Source organism: Saccopteryx leptura, chromosome 1, assembly GCF_036850995.1.
Source record: "Saccopteryx leptura isolate mSacLep1 chromosome 1, mSacLep1_pri_phased_curated, whole genome shotgun sequence".
NCBI classification, from domain to species: Eukaryota; Metazoa; Chordata; class Mammalia; order Chiroptera; family Emballonuridae; genus Saccopteryx; species Saccopteryx leptura.
Window position 1 is genome coordinate 377,181,324 of NC_089503.1, and position 20,349 is coordinate 377,201,672.

At 56.0% G+C, this 20,349-nt stretch overlaps 2 protein-coding genes across 2 annotated transcripts; one reads left to right on the top strand and one right to left on the bottom strand.

Moving 5' to 3' along the window:
• The first annotated feature begins 1,934 nt into the window (after positions 1–1,934).
• Positions 1,935–15,511, top strand: PEX6 (peroxisomal biogenesis factor 6). The gene is made up of 17 exons (XM_066359381.1): positions 1,935–2,860; positions 4,772–4,935; positions 5,726–5,809; positions 10,427–10,529; positions 10,613–10,746; positions 11,343–11,454; positions 11,817–12,025; positions 12,393–12,588; positions 12,777–12,853; positions 12,998–13,130; positions 13,208–13,413; positions 13,546–13,607; positions 13,835–13,943; positions 14,217–14,333; positions 14,464–14,541; positions 14,687–14,826; positions 15,031–15,511. Exons 1-17 carry the CDS (start codon positions 1,979–1,981, stop codon positions 15,165–15,167), a joined length of 2,943 nt encoding a protein of 980 aa, XP_066215478.1. The 5' UTR covers positions 1,935–1,978; the 3' UTR covers positions 15,168–15,511.
• Positions 15,512–15,681: 170 nt separating this feature from the next.
• GNMT (glycine N-methyltransferase) lies at positions 15,682–18,769 on the bottom strand. The gene is made up of 6 exons (XM_066359386.1): positions 18,526–18,769; positions 17,588–17,715; positions 16,710–16,826; positions 16,355–16,497; positions 16,135–16,256; positions 15,682–16,036 (listed from the first exon to the last, which is right to left on the bottom strand). The coding sequence occupies exons 1-6, from the start codon at positions 18,729–18,731 to the stop codon at positions 15,865–15,867; spliced, it is 888 nt and encodes a 295-aa protein (XP_066215483.1). The 5' UTR covers positions 18,732–18,769; the 3' UTR covers positions 15,682–15,864.
• Between the last annotated feature and the right edge of the window lie 1,580 nt (positions 18,770–20,349).

The following is a 20,349-nucleotide window of genomic DNA, read 5'->3' on the forward strand; positions in this document are numbered from 1 at the left end:
GGGCAGAGCATCGCCCCCTGGTGGGCAGAGCGTGGCCCCTGGTGGGCATGCCGGGTGGATCCCGGTCGGGCGCATGCGGGAGTCTGTCTGACTGTCTCTCCCCGTTTCCAGCTTCAGAAAAATGCAAAAAAATAAAAAATAAAAAAATTAATTTTTAGAGAGAGTGGAAGGAAGAAAGAGAGAGAGACATCAATTTGTTGTTTTATTTATTTATGCATTCATTGTTTGATTATTGTGTGTGCCCTGACCGGGGATCACACCGACAACCTTTGGTTGCCTGACCTGTGGTGGTGCAGCGGATAGAAGTCAATGTGGAACGCTGAGGTTGCTGGTTAGAAGCACTGGGCTTGCCCAGTCAAGGCACATATAACAACAAGAAGCAAGCAATGAACCACTAAACTGAAGCAACCATACTACTTTTTTTTTTTTTTTTTTTTTTTTGTATTTTTCTGAAGCTGGAAACGGGGAGAGACAGTCAGACACACTCCCGTATGCGCCCGACCGGGATCCACCCGGCACGCCCACCAGGGGCCACGCTCTGCCCACCAGGGGGCGATGCTCTGCCCCTCCGGGGCGTAGCTCTGCCGCGACCAGAGCCACTCTAGCGCCTGGGGCAGAGGCCAAGGAGCCATCCCCAGCGCCCGGGCCATCTTTGCTCCAATGGAGCCTTGGCTGCAGGAGGGGAAGAGACAGAGAGGAAGGGGGGGGGGTGGAGAAGCAAATGGGCGCTTCTCCTATGTGCCCTGGCCGGGAATCGAACCCGGGTCCCCCGCACGCCAGGCCGACGCTCTACTGCTGAGCCAACCGGCCAGGTAAAAATTAATTTTAAAAATATCTTCTTATCACTTTAGGGATGGAAATACCTCCTAACATGTAAATCTAATATTCAATTCTCAGAGTTTAGGAATGCATAATGTACAAGGTAGAAGACAGTCTCAAGATGCTCGCTGTGAAGGAAAGGAGAAACTTGGGCAATAGCTGGAAGAGAATGCAAGGTACAGAAAGAGTGGATCGCCACCAAGCAATCCATTGATTCTAAGTATAAATATATTGTTAATAACTGGAAGTGTACCCGTGTCTTGTACAGAGCAGGGTGATGGCAACAGTAGGGAATCTAAGTAACTGCATAGGTGGGGAGCAAGCTGCTGGATTGGTGCCCAGGACTGAAGCCTTGACCCATTCTCTTCTTCCTGCTCTGCTGCCCTCCCCCCAGGGTAGAAACAAGAGAATCCCAGTTTGCAGGGATTGGCTTGGGGAGAACAACTGGTTTTGGAAGGATAAGAAAGCGTAGCTGCTTTGTCTTTACTTCAAGTTTGGTGGGAGTAGAAGGCACAGGACAAGAAACACTGGAACGTGGGTTTTGTGTAGGATGTGTTGGAACAGGTGTGGCAGCACCCAGCACTCCAGGGCTACATGAATCACATGCAGTAAATCAGCCAGCAGGCACTACGTATCCATAAGCATGTCTGAGACAGTTTTATAATCCTGCCACTCCCTCCTGCAACCTTCCCACAACCCCCAAACCTCAGTGCCTACATTTCCACAGTGGGAACGGTAGGATTTCCAGAGGAAAGAAATCCTTCCTAAACTCTCCACCCGCAGCTTCCATTCCCGGGAGCGGGGGTCCCAGGCACGCTGACTGTTCATTATCATTCAACAAACAAGTAAATGTTATGGGGCAAGGTAGTTGAGAGGACGCCACTCCCCTGGCAGGTGTGGAAGGCAGATCCTTGGAAAGAGTTCCAAAGGATGCGTGGGTAAAGACTGCAACCACAATAATTGTGTTAATGCCGTCAAGACACCATACTCCCCAGCCAAGGCGCAACTCACCCGCTCAGAGCAGGGGCGCTGCACCGAGGCCCCACCCACGGGCCTCGCAGCACCTCCCCTGGCGGAAGCGGAAGCGGCGTGCGCGCCACTGTGCGGCCCGGCTCTCTGGCTCCGGAAGGCGCGCCTTCCTCCTGGGTCTCCTGTCACCATGGTGCTGGCGGTCCTACGGGTCCTGGAGCCCTTCCCGAGCGAGACAGCCCCGTTGGCGGTGTTGCTGCCGCCTGGGGGCCCATGGCCTGCGGCGGGGCACGGCCTGGTGCTGGCCCTGCGGCCCGCAGGGGAGAGCCCGGCGGGCCCGGCGCTGCTAGTGGCGGCCTTGGAGGGAATGGGCACGGGGACCGAAGAGCAGGGGCCCGGGCCTCCACAGCTGCTGGTTAGCCGCGCGCTGTTGCGGCTCCTGGCCCTGGGCTCCGGTTCGTGGGTGCGGGCGCGGCCCGTGCGGCGGCCTCCGGCGCTGAGCTGGGCTTTGCTGGGCACCTCGCCAGGGCCCGGGCTCGGACCGCGACTCGGGCCGCTGCTGGTGAGGCGCGGAGAAGCCCTACCAGTGCCCGGCCCGCGGGTGCTGGAGACGCGGCCGGCGCTGCAAGGGCTGCTGGGCCCAGGGACGCGGCTCGCTGTGACAGAGCTCCGTGGGCAGGCCAAACTGGGCTGGGAGACTGGGGACAGCAGCCGGCCTCCACCCGCGCCCTTGGTGTCCTTCTTCGCGGTTTCTGGTACAGTCCGGCGACTCCGGGGAGTTCTAGGAGGGACTGGAGACTCACTGGGCGTGAGCCGGAGTTGTCTCCGTAGCCTCGGTCTCTTCCAGGGCGAATGGGTATGGGTGACCCGGGCCGGAGAGTCATCGGACACTTCCCAGCCACATTTGGCCACGGTGCAGGTTCTAGAGCCTCGCTGGGACCTCTCTGAAAGGCTGGGACCCGCCTCTGGGCAGGTGGGAGAGCCCCTCGCTGATGGACTGGCCCTCGTGCCTGCCACTCTGGCTTTTAATCTCGGCTGTGATCTCCTAGAAGTGGGAGAACTCAGAATTCAGGTACGATATAGCACTGAGGTCAGGAATGCTTATGTTCCTTGTTCCCCCTTTGTTTTGTTTTTTGTTTGTTTGTATTTTTCTGAAGTTGGAAACGGGGAGGCAGTCAGACAGACTCCCTCATGCGCCTGACAGGGATCCACCCGACACGCCCACCAGGGGGCGATGCTCTGCCCATCTGGGGCGTTGCTCTGTTGCAACCAGGGCCATTCTAGCGCCTGAGGCAGAGGCCATGGAGCCATCCTCAGCGCCGGGGCCACCTTTGCTCCATTGGAGCCACGGCTGCGGGAGGGGAAGAGAGAGACAGAGAGGAAGGAGAGGGGGAGGGGTGGAGAAGCAGATGGGCGCTTCTCCTGTGTGCCCTGGCTGGGAATTGGACCTGGGACTCCTGCATGCCAGGCAGACGCTCTACCACTGAGCCAACCGGCCAGGGTTTCCCCCTTTGTTTTAACCGAATTGGAAAACCAGAGCTGTAAAATTTAGGTCCCTTACTTCTTAGATCTGGACTTTTCGCTTAATGTCAGCCTTATTCATTCCTCTACAATCAAAGTATCATTATCCTCCCTAGTGTGGTTGTGCATGGGAAGGGCTTTTCTTCTATTCAGGTGAAATGTGAGATGCACAAATTACCAGGGGTATACATTAATCTGCTCAGTCTAATCAAGTGTTTGTTGAAATGCTACAGTGCATCCAGTATTGTGCAGGGTAGCATGGAGGATGATACTTCAGTGCTTTTGCTCATGCTTATCTTTGGCTTCAAATTCCTTCCTAGCCTTCTTGCCTTTATCTGTTAAAATGCTTTTTTCATCCTTTCCTTCAGGACCCACCTAAAGATGCCACCATCCTCACAAAGCTTTTAATAATCTCACCATCAAAAATTTAACATGATATTCTCCTATTCTCCTATAGCATTTTGTGCCCTTTTTACAGAATTTATTTTATTCTGCCTTGTTATGTTCATGTAATCTGTCTAATCCCCAATTATATTCTAGTATAAATTTCTTGAAGGAAGGCTCTTTATTGTCTTTAGTGCCTGATGTTTAATTTTAATATTTTATTTAATATATCATATCCAAGTGAAGTTTTTGGTTTTTGTCTTTACAGAGCTTGCTTCAAAAAGATCATTGTATGTGGGGCAACAAATATAGTCTAATGTTTAACTAAGCACCTAGATGTATGGTTAGGCCTGCACTGTCCAATATGGAAGCCACTAGCCACTTTGTGACTCTTTAATTAAAACTAAATAAAGTTAAAAATTCAGTTCTTTGGTTGTTTTAGTCACATGTCAAGTGCCCAGTAGACACATGTAGATATAGAATATTTCTATCACTGACGAAAGTTCCTTTAGATGGCATAACCAGTCAGGGCCATGGGGTGTCAAGAACAGAGGTAAGATATGCATGAATGGGAGCCAGGAGTGGGTTTCCATCTGAAGGGTGGAAAAACTACTGGAGTACTCAGACTAGAGCTCATTCAGCTAAACCAACCCTTTTAATTTCACTGAGATCATATCCTTTTCCCACAGCCTGAATTCAGAGTATCCCCACTAATGTCCACTTAATAGCAATCCCAGTGGCTCCCTGGTGCCTTTCAAAGGACTGTGGGAATTAAATGTCTGCCATTTTAGTGGTTATGGTCCAACTCAAAGGTATCACAGAAGGGTTTTCTTTACTAGGGAACTTTTAGGCACTAACGTCAGAAAAGTCAGAAACCTTCCTGGTAGTCATTAGAAAGAGAGGTTTCTGTTCTAGGGAAGATGCAGGTATTTAACTCTGCTATCCTAGGCCTTCCCTCCCACAAGCCCTATGGTTATGGGAATGAAAGAGGATAAACGTAGAAATATTGGCTGCTAAAAGATAGGGCAGAGCCTGACTTTGGGAGAAGATTATAAGGTGGTGGTTATTTCTCTCTTAGAGATACTTGGAAGGCTACAATGCCCCTGAAGACAAAAGAAGCTGCTCAGTGCTGCCTGGGCCTCCGTTTGCCAAAGAGTTACACATCGAAATTGTGTCCTCTCCCCACTACAACACTAACGGAAATTATGACCACGTTCTTTACCGGCACTTTCAGACACCCAGGTTAGCTGGTTACCCCTTATAGGAGGACAACATCTCACCCTCTTTGCTCTCCTAGTCCATCATACCTAGATTCAGAAACCATGGAGCCTCTGATTTTATTTTATTTTATTTTATTTTATTTTATTTTATTTTTTTATGTGAGAGGAGGGGAGGTAGTGAGAAAGACTATCGCATGCGCCCCCACCAGAATCCACCTGGCAACCCCTGTCTAGGGCAGCTGCTCAATCAACCAAACTATTTTTAGCACCTGAGCCCCACCTCAGTGGGGAAGAGAGAGAGAGAGAGAGAGAGAGAGAGAGAAGCAGATAGTTGCTTCTCTTGTATGCCCTGACCAAGAATTGAACCTAGGATATCCATGTGGGGCCAATGCTCTATCCACTGAGCCAACCGGCCAGGGCAGAGCCTCTGATTTTAAAAAGCCACATTTTAAGCAATATTGTGGCTAGAAGCCTCTTGGTGTCTCAGGCAAACAACAGAGCAGAAATCTGGACTTTGAGGTAAATCCGGACATTCCAAATTGGAAAACTGCTTTGATTCCAGAGAGCTCCAAGAGAGCTAGGATCCCGCCTCACACCTCCCTGGTGTCTGACTCCCTTTTCTAGCCTCCCTGCCATTTCTTCCAGCTCATCCTAGGTCAGACTTGTTCTCTGTGCCACTGTTTGTGACCTCTGGGTGGGCAGTAGGTCCCTAAGGAGTAGTCTTCGTGTTGGGGATGGAAATCAGGGGGACGTGTCAGGCACATGTTCTTGACTCCCCCTGTGAGCTGACCAGGGCCACTGCTGTGTTACAGGGCAGTCCAGGAAGGGGATGTTCTGTGTGTGCCGACAGTTGGGCAAGTAGAGGCCCTGGAAGGAAGCCCAGAGAAACTGCCCAGGTATGCAGCTGCCTCCTGTCTTACAGCTGGGATTCTTAATCTGGGGGTAGTTCTACAACCCCCTACTCACAAGTGGTATGGAATCACTTTGTACATAAGAATATTTTGTTACACATTTTCTGGAGAGAAAGTACGCATCTTCATGTTCTCAAATAGGCACGTGATTGACAAAAGATTAAGGACCACTGCCTGCTAGCATTGGGAGGGGTTTATCCTCAAATTGAATGGTGGTCCCATGTGAAGTAAAGCATAGACCAAGGTGGAATCCCTTATTTTTCATTTATTTTTTATTTTTTTTGTATTTTTTCCGAAGCTGGAAACGGGGAGAGACAGTCAGACAGACTCCCGCGTGCGCCCTACAGGGATCCACCTGGCACTCCCACCAGGGGGTGATGCTCTGCCCACCAGGGGGCGATGCTCTGCCCCTCCCGGGCGTCACTCTGTTGCGACCAGAGCCACTCTAGCGCCTGGGGCAGAGGCCAAGGAGCCATCCCCAGCGCCCGGGCCATCTTTGCTCCAATGGAGCCTCACTACAGGAGGGGAAGAGAGAGACAGAGAGGAAGGAGAGGGGGAGGGGTGGAGAAGCAGATGGGCGCTTCTCCTGTGTGCCCTGGCCGGGAATCGAACCCGGGACCTCTGCACGCCAGGCCGACGCTCTACCACTGAGCCAACTGGCCAGGTATTTTTCATTTTCAATCGTAATGCTGTTTGAGCCAGGGCTTGGGCCATACCCCCCACATACTCAACATAAGGAGACCCAGACTCCGATTTCTGCTCTAATTGACAGAGTAGGCATGGGTTGCTTTTCGGTCTTATGTCCCAAAAGGAGGAGAGAGGCATTGCTGCTATCCTCGAAAGGCCTTCTCTCATACCTTATCCTCAACAGAATGAAAAATAGAGCATAACTGAACCATGAATCTTAAAACAGAGAGGCCACCCTTTCTCCTCCTGTTGATTCTTGACCACAGAGGTTCATTATCAAATAGTGAGGCAAGGAACTCAGAGACTGTTTTGGCTTTATGTGAAAAGAAGAGAATGTGTAGTCCGTCTACCCCAGCCAGGCCCTCTATTCAGCACTGATTATAGAGATTTACTAGGACAGGGGTCGGGAACCTATGGCTCGCAAGCCAGATGTGACTCTTTTGATGGCTGCATCTGGCTCGCAGACAAATCGTTAATAAAAAAAAATAATAACGTTAAAAATATAAAACATTCTCATGTATTACAGTCCATTCATTTTCTACTGCTCATGTTCATGGTTGCGGATGGCTAGAGCCAATCACAGCTGTCTTCCGGGACAACACCAAAGTTTTATTGGATAATGCGTAAGGTACATGGGTCATTGTATGGCTCTCACAGCCAAAAAGGTGCCCGACCCCTGTACTAGGAGAACACAACTGATAGACACACAAACCCAACTTTGGGAGAAATCTCAATAAGGGGATGGGAGCAGCTTGTGAGAACTTGAGTATCAGAGCTGTCAGGACCAAGGTGTCAGGTCTAGCCAGCCTGGGTCCTTTGCCCCGTGAGAGACGCCTTGTCTGGAGTGCCTGATTTATTCCTAATCAACATTCAGAGTCTGGTTCTGTCCACTGCTCAGTCTCAGGGCTGTGGCCGTCTCCGTGCTCATGGCAGCTCTTTGAGCTTTCCCTGATTAAATCTACAACTGGGGCTTGATGGGAAATGCCAGGCTGGCATGTATCAGTCACTCCCACCTCTGTCTCACATCTTAAATATAGTAAGTGTCTATGAACTAGCTTTCTGTAGAAAAACTGCAGAATATCTACTGTTTGTACTTTCAAAGGAGAATGGCCACTCAGCCCTCCTGAGACAGACCAGCAAGCCCTTCCTATTCCTGGATGTCTGTCATTCTAACCCCTTAGAGACCTATTTCCCTCCTCTGGGTGCTGAGCACAAACTCCCCCCTGAGCAGGTCCTGGAAAGCAGGGCTGGGATGGGCAGTTGGGCCCAAGGGCAGATAGGATGAGTGCTTCAGCCCTCTGCGCTGGACCTGGTAAGGGAAGCCCTGCAGGGAGCTTCCTGCAGGGGTGGTGCCTCTTCAGATTCTGCCCTATGTTCCGCTTCCCTAACCAGGCCAATGGGAGCCCGCTCCGCCGGCTCCCACCTGGCTCTTGTGAACACAACTCAGTGTTCCCCATCAGAATCCAGAAATGTTTTCAAGTTCTGGCCTTTGGACTCAGTGAAGTGGTTCAGCCACCCTCCGAGGACGGGAGGAGTCTCTCTCTGACCCTCCACCAGAGTGCTGTTCCTCCTTGGACCTCAGTTCTGGCCATTTGCACTCTGACCCAGGATCTTGGGCTTGACTGAGATCTTAGCTTATAGACCCATTATTTATTTATAATGATTACCAATAAGACACACTTTTCCTTATGTTCTAGGTTTTAACATAATCACTGCCTACCATAATAGTTACAAGAATTTCCTTCTACTAATGTGATGTGCTTCCCCCTGCCACCTTGAGGCATGCCCACCACTCCCCTTTTGCTCCCAGAGGGAGCAACTTTGTGGCTATAGGACTCTACAGAGATGAATAGTTGATCACATCTTTATCTAGGAAGTTGGGCTAGAAACTGCTATCTGCAGTAGCAGTAGCAGTGGATGGAGTAACCCTAATTCACTGTGACACTAGCCAGTGACTGCAAAGCCCTGTTTGTGACTGGGGAGCTTTTGAAAGCTGCAGATGCCTGAGCCCCCCCCCCCCCAGACCTACTGGGACAGAATGGGGGAAGCTGGGGCCTGTGCAGTCTTTTTATTTTTTTTTCCAACAGAAGGGAAAATGTTAATTTTTTTCATTGAGATATAATTCATATACCATAAAATTCATGCTTTTAGAGGGTACAGTTCCATGGTTTTTGGTATATTCACAAGGTTGTATAACCTAATTCCAGAATATTTTCATGACTCCTAATAGAGATCCCCTACCCATTAGCAGTCACTCCCTATTTTCGTCTTTTTCCAGTCCCTGGCAACCACTAATCAGTTGAATAAAAATCATACAATAGCCCTGGCCGGTTGGCTCAGCGGTAGAGCGTCAGCCTGAGTGTGCGGGGGACCCGGGTTCGGTTCCCGGCCAGGGCACATGGGAGAAGCGCCCATTTGCTTCTCCACCCCCCCTTCCTCTCTGTCTCTCTCTTCCCCTCCCGCAGCCAAGGCTCCATTGGAGCAAAGATGGCCCGGGCACTGGTGGGCAGAGTGTCGCCCCTCCTGAGTGTGCCGGGTGGATCCCGGTCGGGCGCATGCGGGAGTCTGTCTGTCTCTCCCCGTTTCCAGCTTCAGAAAAATACAAAAATATATATATAATAAAAAAATCATACAATATGTGAGAGATGTTGATTTTTAAAAGTTTCACAGAGAATCCTAATGTGCAGCCCAAACAGAATCATTAGTCATCAGGTGTTATTATCAAGTAAGAACCAAGAGACCCTTCCCTCTGAGGTTTTGGGGGGCCTCGGTGGGTACATATTTGAGAGAGAGAGAGACTGTATTGTGTTTTTTGTTTTGTTTTGTTTTTTTTCTGAAGTTGGAAACGGGGAGGCAGTCAGACAGACTCCGGCATGCGCCCGACCGGGATCCACCCAGCACGCCCACCAGGGGGCGATGCTCTGCTCATCTGGGGTGTTGCTCTGTTGCAACCAGAGCCATTCTAGCACCTGAGGCAGAGGCCATAGAGCCATCCTCAGCGCCAGGACCAACTTTGCTCCAATGGAGCCTTGGCTGCGGGAGGGGAAGAGAGAGACAGAGAGGAAGGAGAGGGGGAGGGGTGGAGAGGCAGATGGGCGCTTCTCCTGTGTGCCCTGGCCAGGAATCGAACCTGGGACTCCTGCATGCCAGGCCGATGCTCTACCACTGAGCCAACCAGCCAAGGCTGAGAGAGACTATTGTGAAGCCACTGAAAATGGCCAGGTCATTTACCTGGACCCCCCTGCCCCCATGACTCTCTAAGAGTGGTGGTGGTCAGTGGTCGTGAGGGATGTGGAGGACAGGCATAGCTCCTGCCCTCCAGATGTGTGTGGTCCAGTCAGGGAGATAAAAAGGACCGTCTGCTTTCCTTCCGCCAACTCCCCCACTCCAATCCCTGCATGTCTGAGGCCTTTATTTGTGCTGCTCTTGCGTTTGTTCCTGCAGTGGACCTCTGTGATTTTTTTTTTTTTTTAAAGATAAAGAAAACGGGGAGGCAGTCAGACAGACTCCCGCATGTGCCCGACCGGGTTCCACCCGGCACGCCCACCAGGGGGCGATGCTCTGCCCATCTGGGGCGTCGCTCTTTTGCGACCAGAGCCATTCTAGCGCCTGAGGCAGAAGCCACAGAGCCATCCCCAGCGCCCTGGCCAACTTTGCTCCAATGGAGCCTTGGCTGTGGGAGGCGAAGAGAGAGACAAAGAGGAAGGAGAGGGAGAGGGGTGGAGAAGCAGATGGGCGCTTCTCCTGTGTGCCCTGGCCGGGAGTCGAACCCGGGACTTCTGTACACCAGGCCGACGCTCTACCACTGAGCGAACTGGCCAGGGCCTTGGACCTCTGTGATTGAGGCAGCCACCTGCCCTTGGGGAGGGGATCTGTGGGTCTGGATCCCGGATTCATTGGGCCTCTTCCCTGCAGGTGGCAGGAGATGTTCTTTAAAGTGAAGAAAACAGCTGGGGAAGCTCCGGATGGGCCCACCCGTGCCTACTTGGCCGACACCACCCACACCTCCTTGTACTTGGTGAGGCCCTATGGTGGGAGACGACCCGAGGAAAGGAACAGGAACAACTTTTAGAAACTAAAGGTTCCTCCCATCTTTCCCAGGTGGGTTCCACCCTGAGCCCTGTTCCAAGGGTCCCCTCAGGAGAATCCAGTCTCTGGAGCAGCTTATCTCCTCCTGGCCTGGAGGCCCTGGTGGCTGAGCTGTGTGCCGCCCTGAAACCTCGCCTCCAGCCAGGGTGAGAGGGGTGGGGAAAGCCTGCTGGCAGCATCCCCGGAGGGGCAGCAGGCCCAACAAGTAGGTGCTAATTCCCTGAGGGAAGGGCTGTAAGGTGTTCCCTGCTCAAACCAGTATGCCAAGGCCCCTAGCCCATATCCTTTCTGTAAGCAGATTCTCAGACCCCTGTCCTGGGATAACATCCACCCTCCAGGGTTGGCTGTGCAGAAAAAATCTCCGCAGGGACCGCTGTCCCTGAGACTGCCCTTCCCCTTGGGAAGCCCGCTAGGCATCGGTCCTCACACCTTGACCCTGAGAGACACAGCTCCCCGTGCCCCTGGCCCAAGTGTAGACAGGCCCCTCTCTATCCTGGCACAGTCTAAACCGGACACAGCAGTCAGGGCTTTCCTGAAGGCACAGTGGTGACAGAAGGGAATTAGTTTTGGCTGCCGGAGCACCACAGGTGGTGTGGGAAAGATGGCCTCACCACGTGCAGACAGCCCGGGGAGGGGGGCGCCCCCAGGAAAATCAGGGTGTCTGCTCTCTACATCCACGGGTTTATCTGTTACTGGGGGGGGGGCCGAATGAAGGAGACAAGAGTCTGCTCTCCGCTTGCAGGGGTGCCCTGCTGACAGGGACTAGCAGTGTCCTTCTCCGGGGGCCCCCAGGCAGCGGGAAGACCACCGCGGTTGCTGCTGCCTGCCGCCGCCTCGGGCTCCACTTACTGAAGGTGAGGGTACCTGGAAGGTAGCACCCCGACTGCTTCCCCCCAGCCCAGATTCTCCCTCCCCCTCTCCCCTCTTCCGTCTGGCTACTGGCCTGGCCCCAACCCCTCAGCCCAGTGGGTCAGCCATGTTCTTATATGCTCAGCTCCCGAGAGATGCCTTCAAGGAGGGGGTTTCAAGATTTTGATGTACAGTCCATGGAATGAGTTTAGGGTAAAAAACAAGTAGAACTTGGCCTACACTACCCACCCCCCGTCCCTGCCCTTCAAAAAGAGGTGGCCTGTGCCTTCTTCTGAGTCCCCGCCCCCACTCTCCTGCCTGTCCCACCTGCCCCTTGCTCACAGGCCCGCTGGGACCCCCTCCCCAGGTGCCCTGCTCCAGCCTCTGTGCAGACAGCAGTGGGGCTGTTGAGACAAAACTGCAGGCCACCTTCTCCCGGGCCCGGCGCTGCCGGCCTGTGGTTCTGTTGCTGAAAGCCTTGGACCTTCTGGGCCGCGACCGTGACGGGATCGGTGAGGACGCCCGTGTGGTGGCCACGCTGTGTCGCCTCCTCCTCGAGGAGGACCCCCTCACCAGGTATTACACAGAGTGGGGCCCCCCCTTCCCTCCCTGCAGCCTTTCAGCCTCCAGCCCTCACCCCCTCCATGGCTGCTCCACTGTCTGCTGCCAACAGGCTGACCCCAGGGCTCTGTGGAGCTCAGCGGTGCCAGAGGGAGTAGGGGGTGGTCCCTGGTTTTTCTTGGGGAGCACCAGGTTGGAGAAAAAGCGCAACCTCTGCTCCCAGTCGGCTCCCTGTGTGGGGGGAACACAGGGTCCCCCTACCCCGAGCCTTGGACGCTCCTCTCCCTACCCCATCTCGGCGCCGCCCCTCCCACCCTGCCGCACCAGCCTCAGGATGAGCTGCCAGCTGTTCAGGCCCTCAGTGCCCACGCCCTGTCTGCAGCTCCCCTCCACTGCTGGTTGTGGCCACCACAAGCCGGGCCCAGGACCTGCCTGCAAACGTGCAGACCGCATTCCCTCACGAGCTGGAGGTGCCCGCGCTGTCCGAGGGGCAGCGGCTCAGCGTCCTGCGGGCCCTCACTGCCCGCCTGCCCCTGGGCCATGAGGTGAACCTGGCGCAGCTGGCTCGGCGGTGCGCAGTGAGTACCGAGACGGGGCTCTGGCCCCCCGCATTCTTCCTGCGGGAACTCAGGCCGGCCGCCCTGCCAGTGAGGGTGGAGAAGCCCAGGGTGTCAACAGTGGGCCTTTGCTCCGGCTGGGGGGCCTGCCACCCAAGGGCTGCTGCCTACTGTGTCCCACTCATGTGTCCTTCCCCGTTGTCCCCCAGGGCTTTGTCATAGGAGATCTCTATGCCCTTTTGGCCCACAGCAGCCGGGCGGCCTGCACCAGGATCAGGAACTCTGGGTAAGAAAGTTGGGCACAGAAGGGCAAAGGAGACGAGAGGAGATATGGTGTGTTGGGGCTGATGAGGAAGGGGGGAGGGAACGGGACCCTGATGGGGTGGGGCCTCGGGGCAGGGCCCCCAGACGCCTGAGCTTCTCTATGCAGCCTGGCAGGTGGCTTGAGTGAGGAGGACGAGGCGGAGTTGTGTGCTGCTGGCTTCCCTCTCCTGGCTGAGGACTTCGGGCAGGCCCTGGAGCAGCTGCAGGCAGCCCACTCCCAGGCCGTCGGAGCCCCCAAGGTAGGGCGCCAGGCCCTCGGAGGCGGGGTGGAGCCCCCTCCTCCCGGCGGCCCCAGCGTGCACCTCCCGTCCCCTAGATCCCCTCGGTGTCCTGGCACGACGTGGGCGGGCTGCAGGAGGTGAAGAAGGAGATCCTGGAGACCATCCAGCTCCCGCTGGAGCACCCCGAGCTGCTGAGCCTGGGCCTGCGGCGCTCGGGCCTCCTGCTGCACGGGCCCCCGGGCACCGGCAAGACCCTCCTGGCCAAGGCGGTGGCCACCGAGTGCAGCCTTACCTTCCTCAGGTGGCGAGGGGGCCCGGAGGGGTGGCGGGCGGGCTGAGCGTGCAGCAGGCTGGGGGGCGGAGGGGCCGGCCTGGAGGTCACTGGTGTGCCGGGGCGTCTAACAGGCGTTACCCCCCACACCCTCTCCCTCAGCGTGAAGGGGCCAGAGCTCATCAACATGTACGTGGGCCAGAGTGAGGAGAATGTACGGGAAGGTGAGTGAGGGCCGGAGCCAGGGCTTCCCGGCCTTCCCCAGCGCCGATGGCCCCTGACCCTCAGGCTGCCTGTGGTCACCCCTAGTCTTCCTTTCCACATCAGCTTCCTGCCAGTGGGGCTTGTCACCTGGAGTGCTAGCAGTGAATTGTCACACCGGGTTTTCTCCCCCCCAGCCTGGCTCCAGAGCCCCCTGAGCGTCCCCCTCCCGTGGGCTCTCTCTCCACAGTGTTCGCCAGGGCCAGGGCCGCGGCCCCGTGTATCATCTTCTTTGATGAGCTGGACTCCTTGGCCCCGAGCCGGGGCCGAAGTGGGGACTCTGGAGGGGTGATGGACAGGTAGAGTCTGGGGTCCAGAACAGAGGGCTGGGAGTTAGGTTGCAGCAATCTTCAGAACGCAGAGTTCCTGCCCTTCCAGTTCTGATAGGCTAATGCAAGCTAACAAGGGCTGTGGCTTTGGGTGTGGGACGCTGAAGAGAGCAGGCCAATAGAAGGGTACGTGGGGCACGACTAAGCAGAGGGCCCCGGGGAGAAGGCCTGCAGGGGAGAGACCCCAGGCAGGGTGGAAGCTGAGGATGGGCCGAGGACTCCACCTGCACTCCTCCTCCGCAGGGTGGTGTCTCAGCTCCTGGCCGAGCTGGATGGGCTTCACAGCACGCAGGATGTGTTTGTGATCGGAGCCACCAACAGGCCAGACCTCCTGGACCCCGCCCTGCTGCGGCCTGGCAGGTGCACACCCTGTACCTTTCCTCCGCAGGGCCGGTCTCGGTCTGGCCCTTGACCTCTGAACCCATTCTGTGCCCTCTTCACTCACGCTTATGCTGGGCTCCCTGACGTGCGCCCACCTCTCTCCCTAAAGATTTGACAAGTTGGTGTTTGTGGGGGTGAGCGAGGACCGTGCCTCCCAGCTCCGTGTTCTGAGTGCCATCACACGCAAGTACGCCCTGTTGGAGACCCCCGGGGGGTTTGGGCATTGGGCGGTCACGGGATAAGTGCAATGTGCAGAACACGCTGGCCAGGGATGCCTTTGGAAGGAGTCGGGTGTGCCGGGTAAAAGTTTCTCTCCTATGTCCCCACCACAGATTCAAGCTGGAGCCCTCTGTGAGCCTGGTGAATGTGCTGGACCGCTGCCCGCCCCAGCTGACAGGCGCGGACCTCTACTCCCTCTGCTCTGACGCCATGACCGCTGCCCTCAAACGCAGGGTTCGGGACCTGGAGGAAGGTGAGCCGCTGGCCAGTCCTGGAGGCCAACCCAAAAGCTAGTGGGAAAAACAGGCCCGGTCTGGGTTTTAGGGGAGGGACTCTCAACGTTTGGGGGACTCCGGGCAAGAAAGTGCTCCCCCAGGACTGTCCCCTGCTTTGGCATAGCCAGAGTTCCCCTGCTGAGGTGGGAACCCTGGCCTCCCCTCCCTGTTGTCGCCCGTAGGGCTGGAGCCCACGAGCTCAGCACTGCTGCTCACCATGGAGGACCTGCTGCACGCTGCCGGCCGGCTGCAGCCCTCAGTCAGCGAGCAGGAGCTGCTCCGCTACAAGCGCATCCAGCGCAAGTTCGCAGCCTGCTAGGAGCCTCCTGCAATCGGGGATCGTCCCCACCCACAGTGGCTAACGGTACCTAGTTATCCCCCACCCCAGAGACCTGAGAGCGCAAAGGTCTCTCAGGCTGCTGCGGACCCACCTGAAAGCTGCCTACCTCACCTCCAGGACGTCCCCTGGGTGCCAAGTGGGGGCGCCCCTAGAGAGTTCAAGAGGCACCCCCGTCCATTTTTCCAGGCCAGCACCAAGACTAAGGCCCGTCTGTTCAGGAAGAGGGGTGGGGGCCTGGAGCTCTGGGAATTGGGCCCCGAGGGAGCTTTCTTTGGTTTGTGGCTTAAAAATAAAGTGTATGCTGCCCTCTGCTGGTAGTGTGGTCTGGAAGACTGGCGTGGTGGTGTGGAAGGAGAAAGGCAAGGCTGTGAGAAAAGTGAGCACCAGGAAGGGGAGGGAAGGAGAGGGAAGGAGAGGGAAGGAGAGGGGGAACGGAGGGGAGGGGAGGGGGCTCCACAGGAGCCGATCCTGACACAAACACAAGGCATGCAGGAACCGAAAAAGGCACAGGCTGTATTGTCCGCCATTCCATGAGCCTGAACCCAGATCCCTGCAGCACCACAGCTGCAGTTGGCCTTCCCCACACCCCCAGGATCTGCACGCAGAGCTGCTGGTGTGGAGCTCCCTGGCAGAGCCTCGCAGCGCCTGCGTAGGGTTGTGTGAGCTGCGGCCGTGCTCAGCTCGTCCTCTTGAGCACATGGATGAAATAGCAGGGTATGTAGTCCTGGCCTGGCTTGTAAGGCTTGAAGTCCCCTAGGATGCTGTGCTGGCACTTGCCCCCGAAGGCTGCTCGGAGCAACTCCGTGAAGGATGTTAGACGGTGAGGGTAGTAGGAGAGCCGGAACTTACTGCAACAGAGACCCTGACCAACCGTGAGGACTGGTGGCCTGGGCAACCCCCAGCCCTCTGCCACACACCCCTCTTCCCCAGCTAGCCAAGTGGATACCTCAAGCCCGAAGAACCGTCCTGGCCAGCGCCTGGAACCTGCACCGTGTAGTCCAGGGTCACCATGTGGGCCTTGTTGTTCACTGTCAGCACTGATGTCGTGATGTCCTTGGTCAAGTCACTCTGTAGGTGGTGGTGCAGGCTGCATTAGTCTCTGCAACCTCTGGGGCCTGGACGCCAGGCTCTCACTGCCCACTCTGGGCCCGCCCTCAGGGGCCCACCTTATAGTAGATGTTCTTCCCGGGGGGCGCACAGCCTGTGCTGAGGATGTGGTCGTAGTTCCGATGATCGATGACCAGCAGGCCCCCTGACCGCACCATGTTCGCAATGTTCTTCAGTGCCAGCCGGTGCTCACTCTGGTCTCCTGAACTCCAGGCATGGGCAGAGGTGCTATGTCTGCTCAGGGCCCCCAGCATTGGGCTCCCTCCCACCTTCCTACTCCCAGGGCTGCCAGTGCCAAGGCAGAGAAGGGCAGAAAGCATAGTCTGGTCTGGCAGCACAGGCACTGGGGCGGCTGTGGAAGGGGTATGTAACGCAAAGCAAGGGTCATGTTCCAGACCACCCACTCCCTCTCACCTTTGCAATCTGGCAAGTGGGCAAAACTATTTCCAAGGCAGATGACAGCATCGAAGCCACCCTCTGGTGGCTGGGGCACATCTTTGTCCAGAGTCATCCAGTTGGCTTCCTCAATGACTGGGGGCCAAGAGGAGGAGATCAGGCTGGCATCATGGTACCAGCCGTACCCATCTCCACCAAGTACAGTTCTGCCTCAGTTTCCCCTTCAAGAGATACACAGGGCCTGACCAGGCTGTGGCGCAGTGGATAGAGCGTCGGACTGGGATGCAAAGGACCCAGGTTCAAGACCCTGAGGTCGCCAGCGTGAGCGCAGGCTCATCTGGTTTGAGCAAAGCTCACCAGCTTGGACCCAAGGTCACTGGTTCCAGCAAGGGGTTACTCGGTCTGCTGTAGCCCCACGGTCAAGGCACATATGAGAAAGCAATCGATGAGCAATTAAGGTGTCGCAACACACAACGGGAAACTAATGATTGATGCTTCTCATCTCTCCGTTCCTGTCTGTCTGTCCCTGTCTATCCCTCTCTCTGACTCTCCGTCTGTAAAAAAAAAAAGAGATACACAGGGACTCTACATCCAGTTAGAGGTAGAGGATCATTATGGACGTGGAGGGTGAAGGGGCAGAGGGGTCAAGAGAGAAGGAAGCCATGGTTGAGAAGGAAGACTCTCTGCCTATCAGTTTTCATTTGGGGGAGGGGCAAGACATTATAAAGCTAGTTAAAACTAGCCCCTCCTGCTTGATCTCATTCTGGTACCTAACCCTCTCTTTCCAGGGAAGTGACAGTCATTTTGCTATGCCCTTGAAGAATACAAACCAGCCCACCCCAGGATCACAGGACAGAGAGAGCCACAGCCTTGGAGCCCGGGCCAGACCAGCATACCCCACTTGTCGAAGGCGGGCTCCCGCCGCCGGTTCCAGCGCTCTTTCAGAGCATACTTCAGCATCTTGTCACTGGCGTCCACGCTTGTCACGCTGAAGCCCTCTTCCACCAGCATGATGGAATCCACCCTAGGCAGGGCATGGGAGGCAGAGGAGCAGTCAGGGATCCTTCACACTCCGTCCCTCTGCTTCCTCTCCTGAGGCTCGCTCTGCCAACCTCCAATGACCTGGCAAACCTGTTTCCTACCACTAGGAAGCAACTTTGCGTTTTGGTTTTTAGCACCTATTCAGTCGGACATCCTCCCAATGCGCATTAACCCTTATGGCTATCCTGTGGGGCAATCCCCATTGGAGAGCGGAGGCACACTGAGGCTCCTGAAGCCCAGTGCCTTGTGCACAGCAGAGGGAGGTGGGTGGCTTCCAGAGCACAGGCCAGACCCCAACCAGCCTGTTCCGCTTCTCTCTACCAGATGGGGGATTTTTGACTTCCCTGAGGCCAACGTTCCACAGCTGTAAACGGGATATCACTACTACTTACCTCCTCGGGTTTTGTGGGGATTTAAAAAACATGTGTCAAAAGCTTCTGGCACCGCGCTTGGCACGGAGAACTGCTGAGCAAATGTTAATTGTTAACAAATGCCATCACCCGAGGAACAGTGCTAGAGCCAGGATCCTATCTCATGTGGCTCTGGCCCAAAGCCCAGCTCTGTCGCTACCGGATCGAACCGCGGTCCCCACCCGCTGTGCCGCCACCCTCGCTCGCAGCCGGGTCTTGGCGTCCTCCTCCCGTTGGCTTCCACCCTGCGCTCGCCCTGCCCGTTCCGCCCCGGCAGACGCGGTTCCTGGCCCAAGCGGCGGAGGCTGCCCCGACGTGCCCGGCCCTGGTCCTGCAGCCCCGCGGCCCCGCTCCTCCGCTCTCCGTCCCTCGCCCAGGCTCACCCGGTGCCGCATGCCACGTCGAGCACCCGCTGGCAGCCGTGCTGACGCAGCAGCCCGAGCAGCCAGGCCTTGTACTCGGCGGTGCGGCTGCTGGTGTCCCCGATGTAGAGCTGCCACACGCGCGCCGCCTCTCCATCTGCGTACTGGTCCGGGAGCCCTTCTGCCGCCACCCCGAGGGAGCGGGTTCGGTACACACTGTCCACCATCCTGCGACGCACCTGGCTTTGTGGCCACCGACCCCGCATTTATAAGCTGGCTCCCACGGGAGGTCCGGCGGCCCCACCTGCCCAATGGCAGGTGAGCCTGGGGACACGCCCCTGCTGGGTCCCCGCCCGGGACCCGCAGGGCACGCGCTGCCTCAAAATCCTGAGTGGCCTGACCAGGCGGTGGCGCAGTGGATAGAGCGTCGGACTGGGATGTGGAGGACCCAGGTTCGAGACCCTGAGGTCGCCAGCCTGAGCGTAGGCTCATCTGGTTTGAGCAAGGCTCACCAGCTTGAACCCAAGGTCGCTGGCTGGAGCAAGGGGTTACTCGGTCTGCTGTAGCCCCATGGTCAAGGCACATGAGAAATTAATCAATGAACAACTAAGGAGCAGCAACGAATAATTGATGTTTCTCATCTCTCTCCCTATCTGTCTGTCCCTCTCTCTAACTCTCTCTCTCTGTCTCTGCCACAAAAATAAAATAAAATAAAATCCTGGAGGAGCCACTCTCTTGGCCTCCTGAAGAGTCAGCCCTCTGGACGACCCCAGGGAAGGAAAAGACGCTCCCAGCCCCCTGCCCCCTTCACCCAGCTAGCAGGAGGACCCGAGAGGGGCCGGGAGAGCGGGAGGCAGTGAGATTGTCCACTCCAGCACGACTCAAACTGGAATGAACGGAAAAGAATATTCTTCAGTGCCAGCCGGTGCCCACTCTGGTCCCCTGAGCAGAGAGGCTGTCTGCTCAGTCTTCAGTCTGCACAGATCTGTGTGCCCAGGAACGGACCATCCTTTGTGATTGCAGGTATTCGCACGTCTGAGAAAGGATTGCCCGCTGAAGGGGTCCGGTCAGCCAGGGGAGGAAGGAGGAGCCTCAGGGATAAGGCTGGACCAGGGGCAGTTCTGCATCACAGGGGCATCCGCCCATCTGGAGGCAGGTGCTCCTCTGTCCTGTAGGTGATGCTTCAAGCTCTTCCCTGAGCCAGGCTTTCCACAGAGGTGCCCACAGTCGGGGGTGAGCATGCTTGGCCCTCTTGCTATTACATTATTCATTGTCACTTCATGAATTGGTCATTTGTTTAGGTTAATGTATACATCCTCCCTTCCTCCCAAAGCAGAAGGTCTTAACCTAGGACAAGACTCTGGACTGAAGTAGATTTGGATAGATTCAGTAAGGTGATTCCACCCGCGAAGCCCAAGACAACAAGAATGGCCTTCCCCTCCTGTCCTTGTTCATTCTGGCTGCACAGAGAGTGAGGTATAGACTTTAGAACAGGTGTCCCCAAACTATGGCCCGCGGGCCACATGTGGCCCCCTGAGGCCATTTATCCGCCCCCCCCCCCCCGCTGCACTCCCGGAAGGGGCACCTCTTTCATTGGTGGTCAGTGAGAGGAGCACTGTATGTGGCGGCCCTCCAACGGTCTAAGGGACAGTGAACTGGCCCTTTGTGTAAAAAGTTTGGGGACCTCTGCTTTAGAACAAAGGAGCCTCTCCTCCCCTCATTCTTTTATCGTCTATAGATTCTGGAAGCTGGGAGAACCCCAAAGACGGTGAAATAATTTTGAACTTTAGTATGCAGACTGCCTCAAGTGGGCCGGTCTGTGCCCGAGTAACGGGGCTTTGTGTT

What these genes read in the sequence shown, in the direction of transcription:
- PEX6 (XM_066359381.1), top strand. Translation starts at nt 1,979, where the DNA reads ATGGTGCTGGCGGTCCTACGGGTCCTGGAGCCCTTCCCGAGCGAGACA. An exon ending in GAGGAGGACCCCCTCACCAG is followed by an intron (nt 12,026 to 12,392) that starts GTATTACACAGA and finishes CCCTGTCTGCAG; the next exon opens with CTCCCCTCCACTGCTGGTTG. An exon ending in AGCTGGCTCGGCGGTGCGCA is followed by an intron (nt 12,589 to 12,776) that starts GTGAGTACCGAG and finishes GTTGTCCCCCAG; the next exon opens with GGCTTTGTCATAGGAGATCT.
- GNMT (XM_066359386.1), bottom strand. Translation starts at nt 18,731, where the DNA reads ATGGTGGACAGTGTGTACCGAACCCGCTCCCTCGGGGTGGCGGCAGAA. An exon ending in GCCCGCCTTCGACAAGTGGG is followed by an intron (nt 16,827 to 17,587) that starts GTATGCTGGTCT and finishes CTTGGCCCCCAG; the next exon opens with TCATTGAGGAAGCCAACTGG. An exon ending in GGAAGAACATCTACTATAAG is followed by an intron (nt 16,257 to 16,354) that starts GTGGGCCCCTGA and finishes CACCACCTACAG; the next exon opens with AGTGACTTGACCAAGGACAT.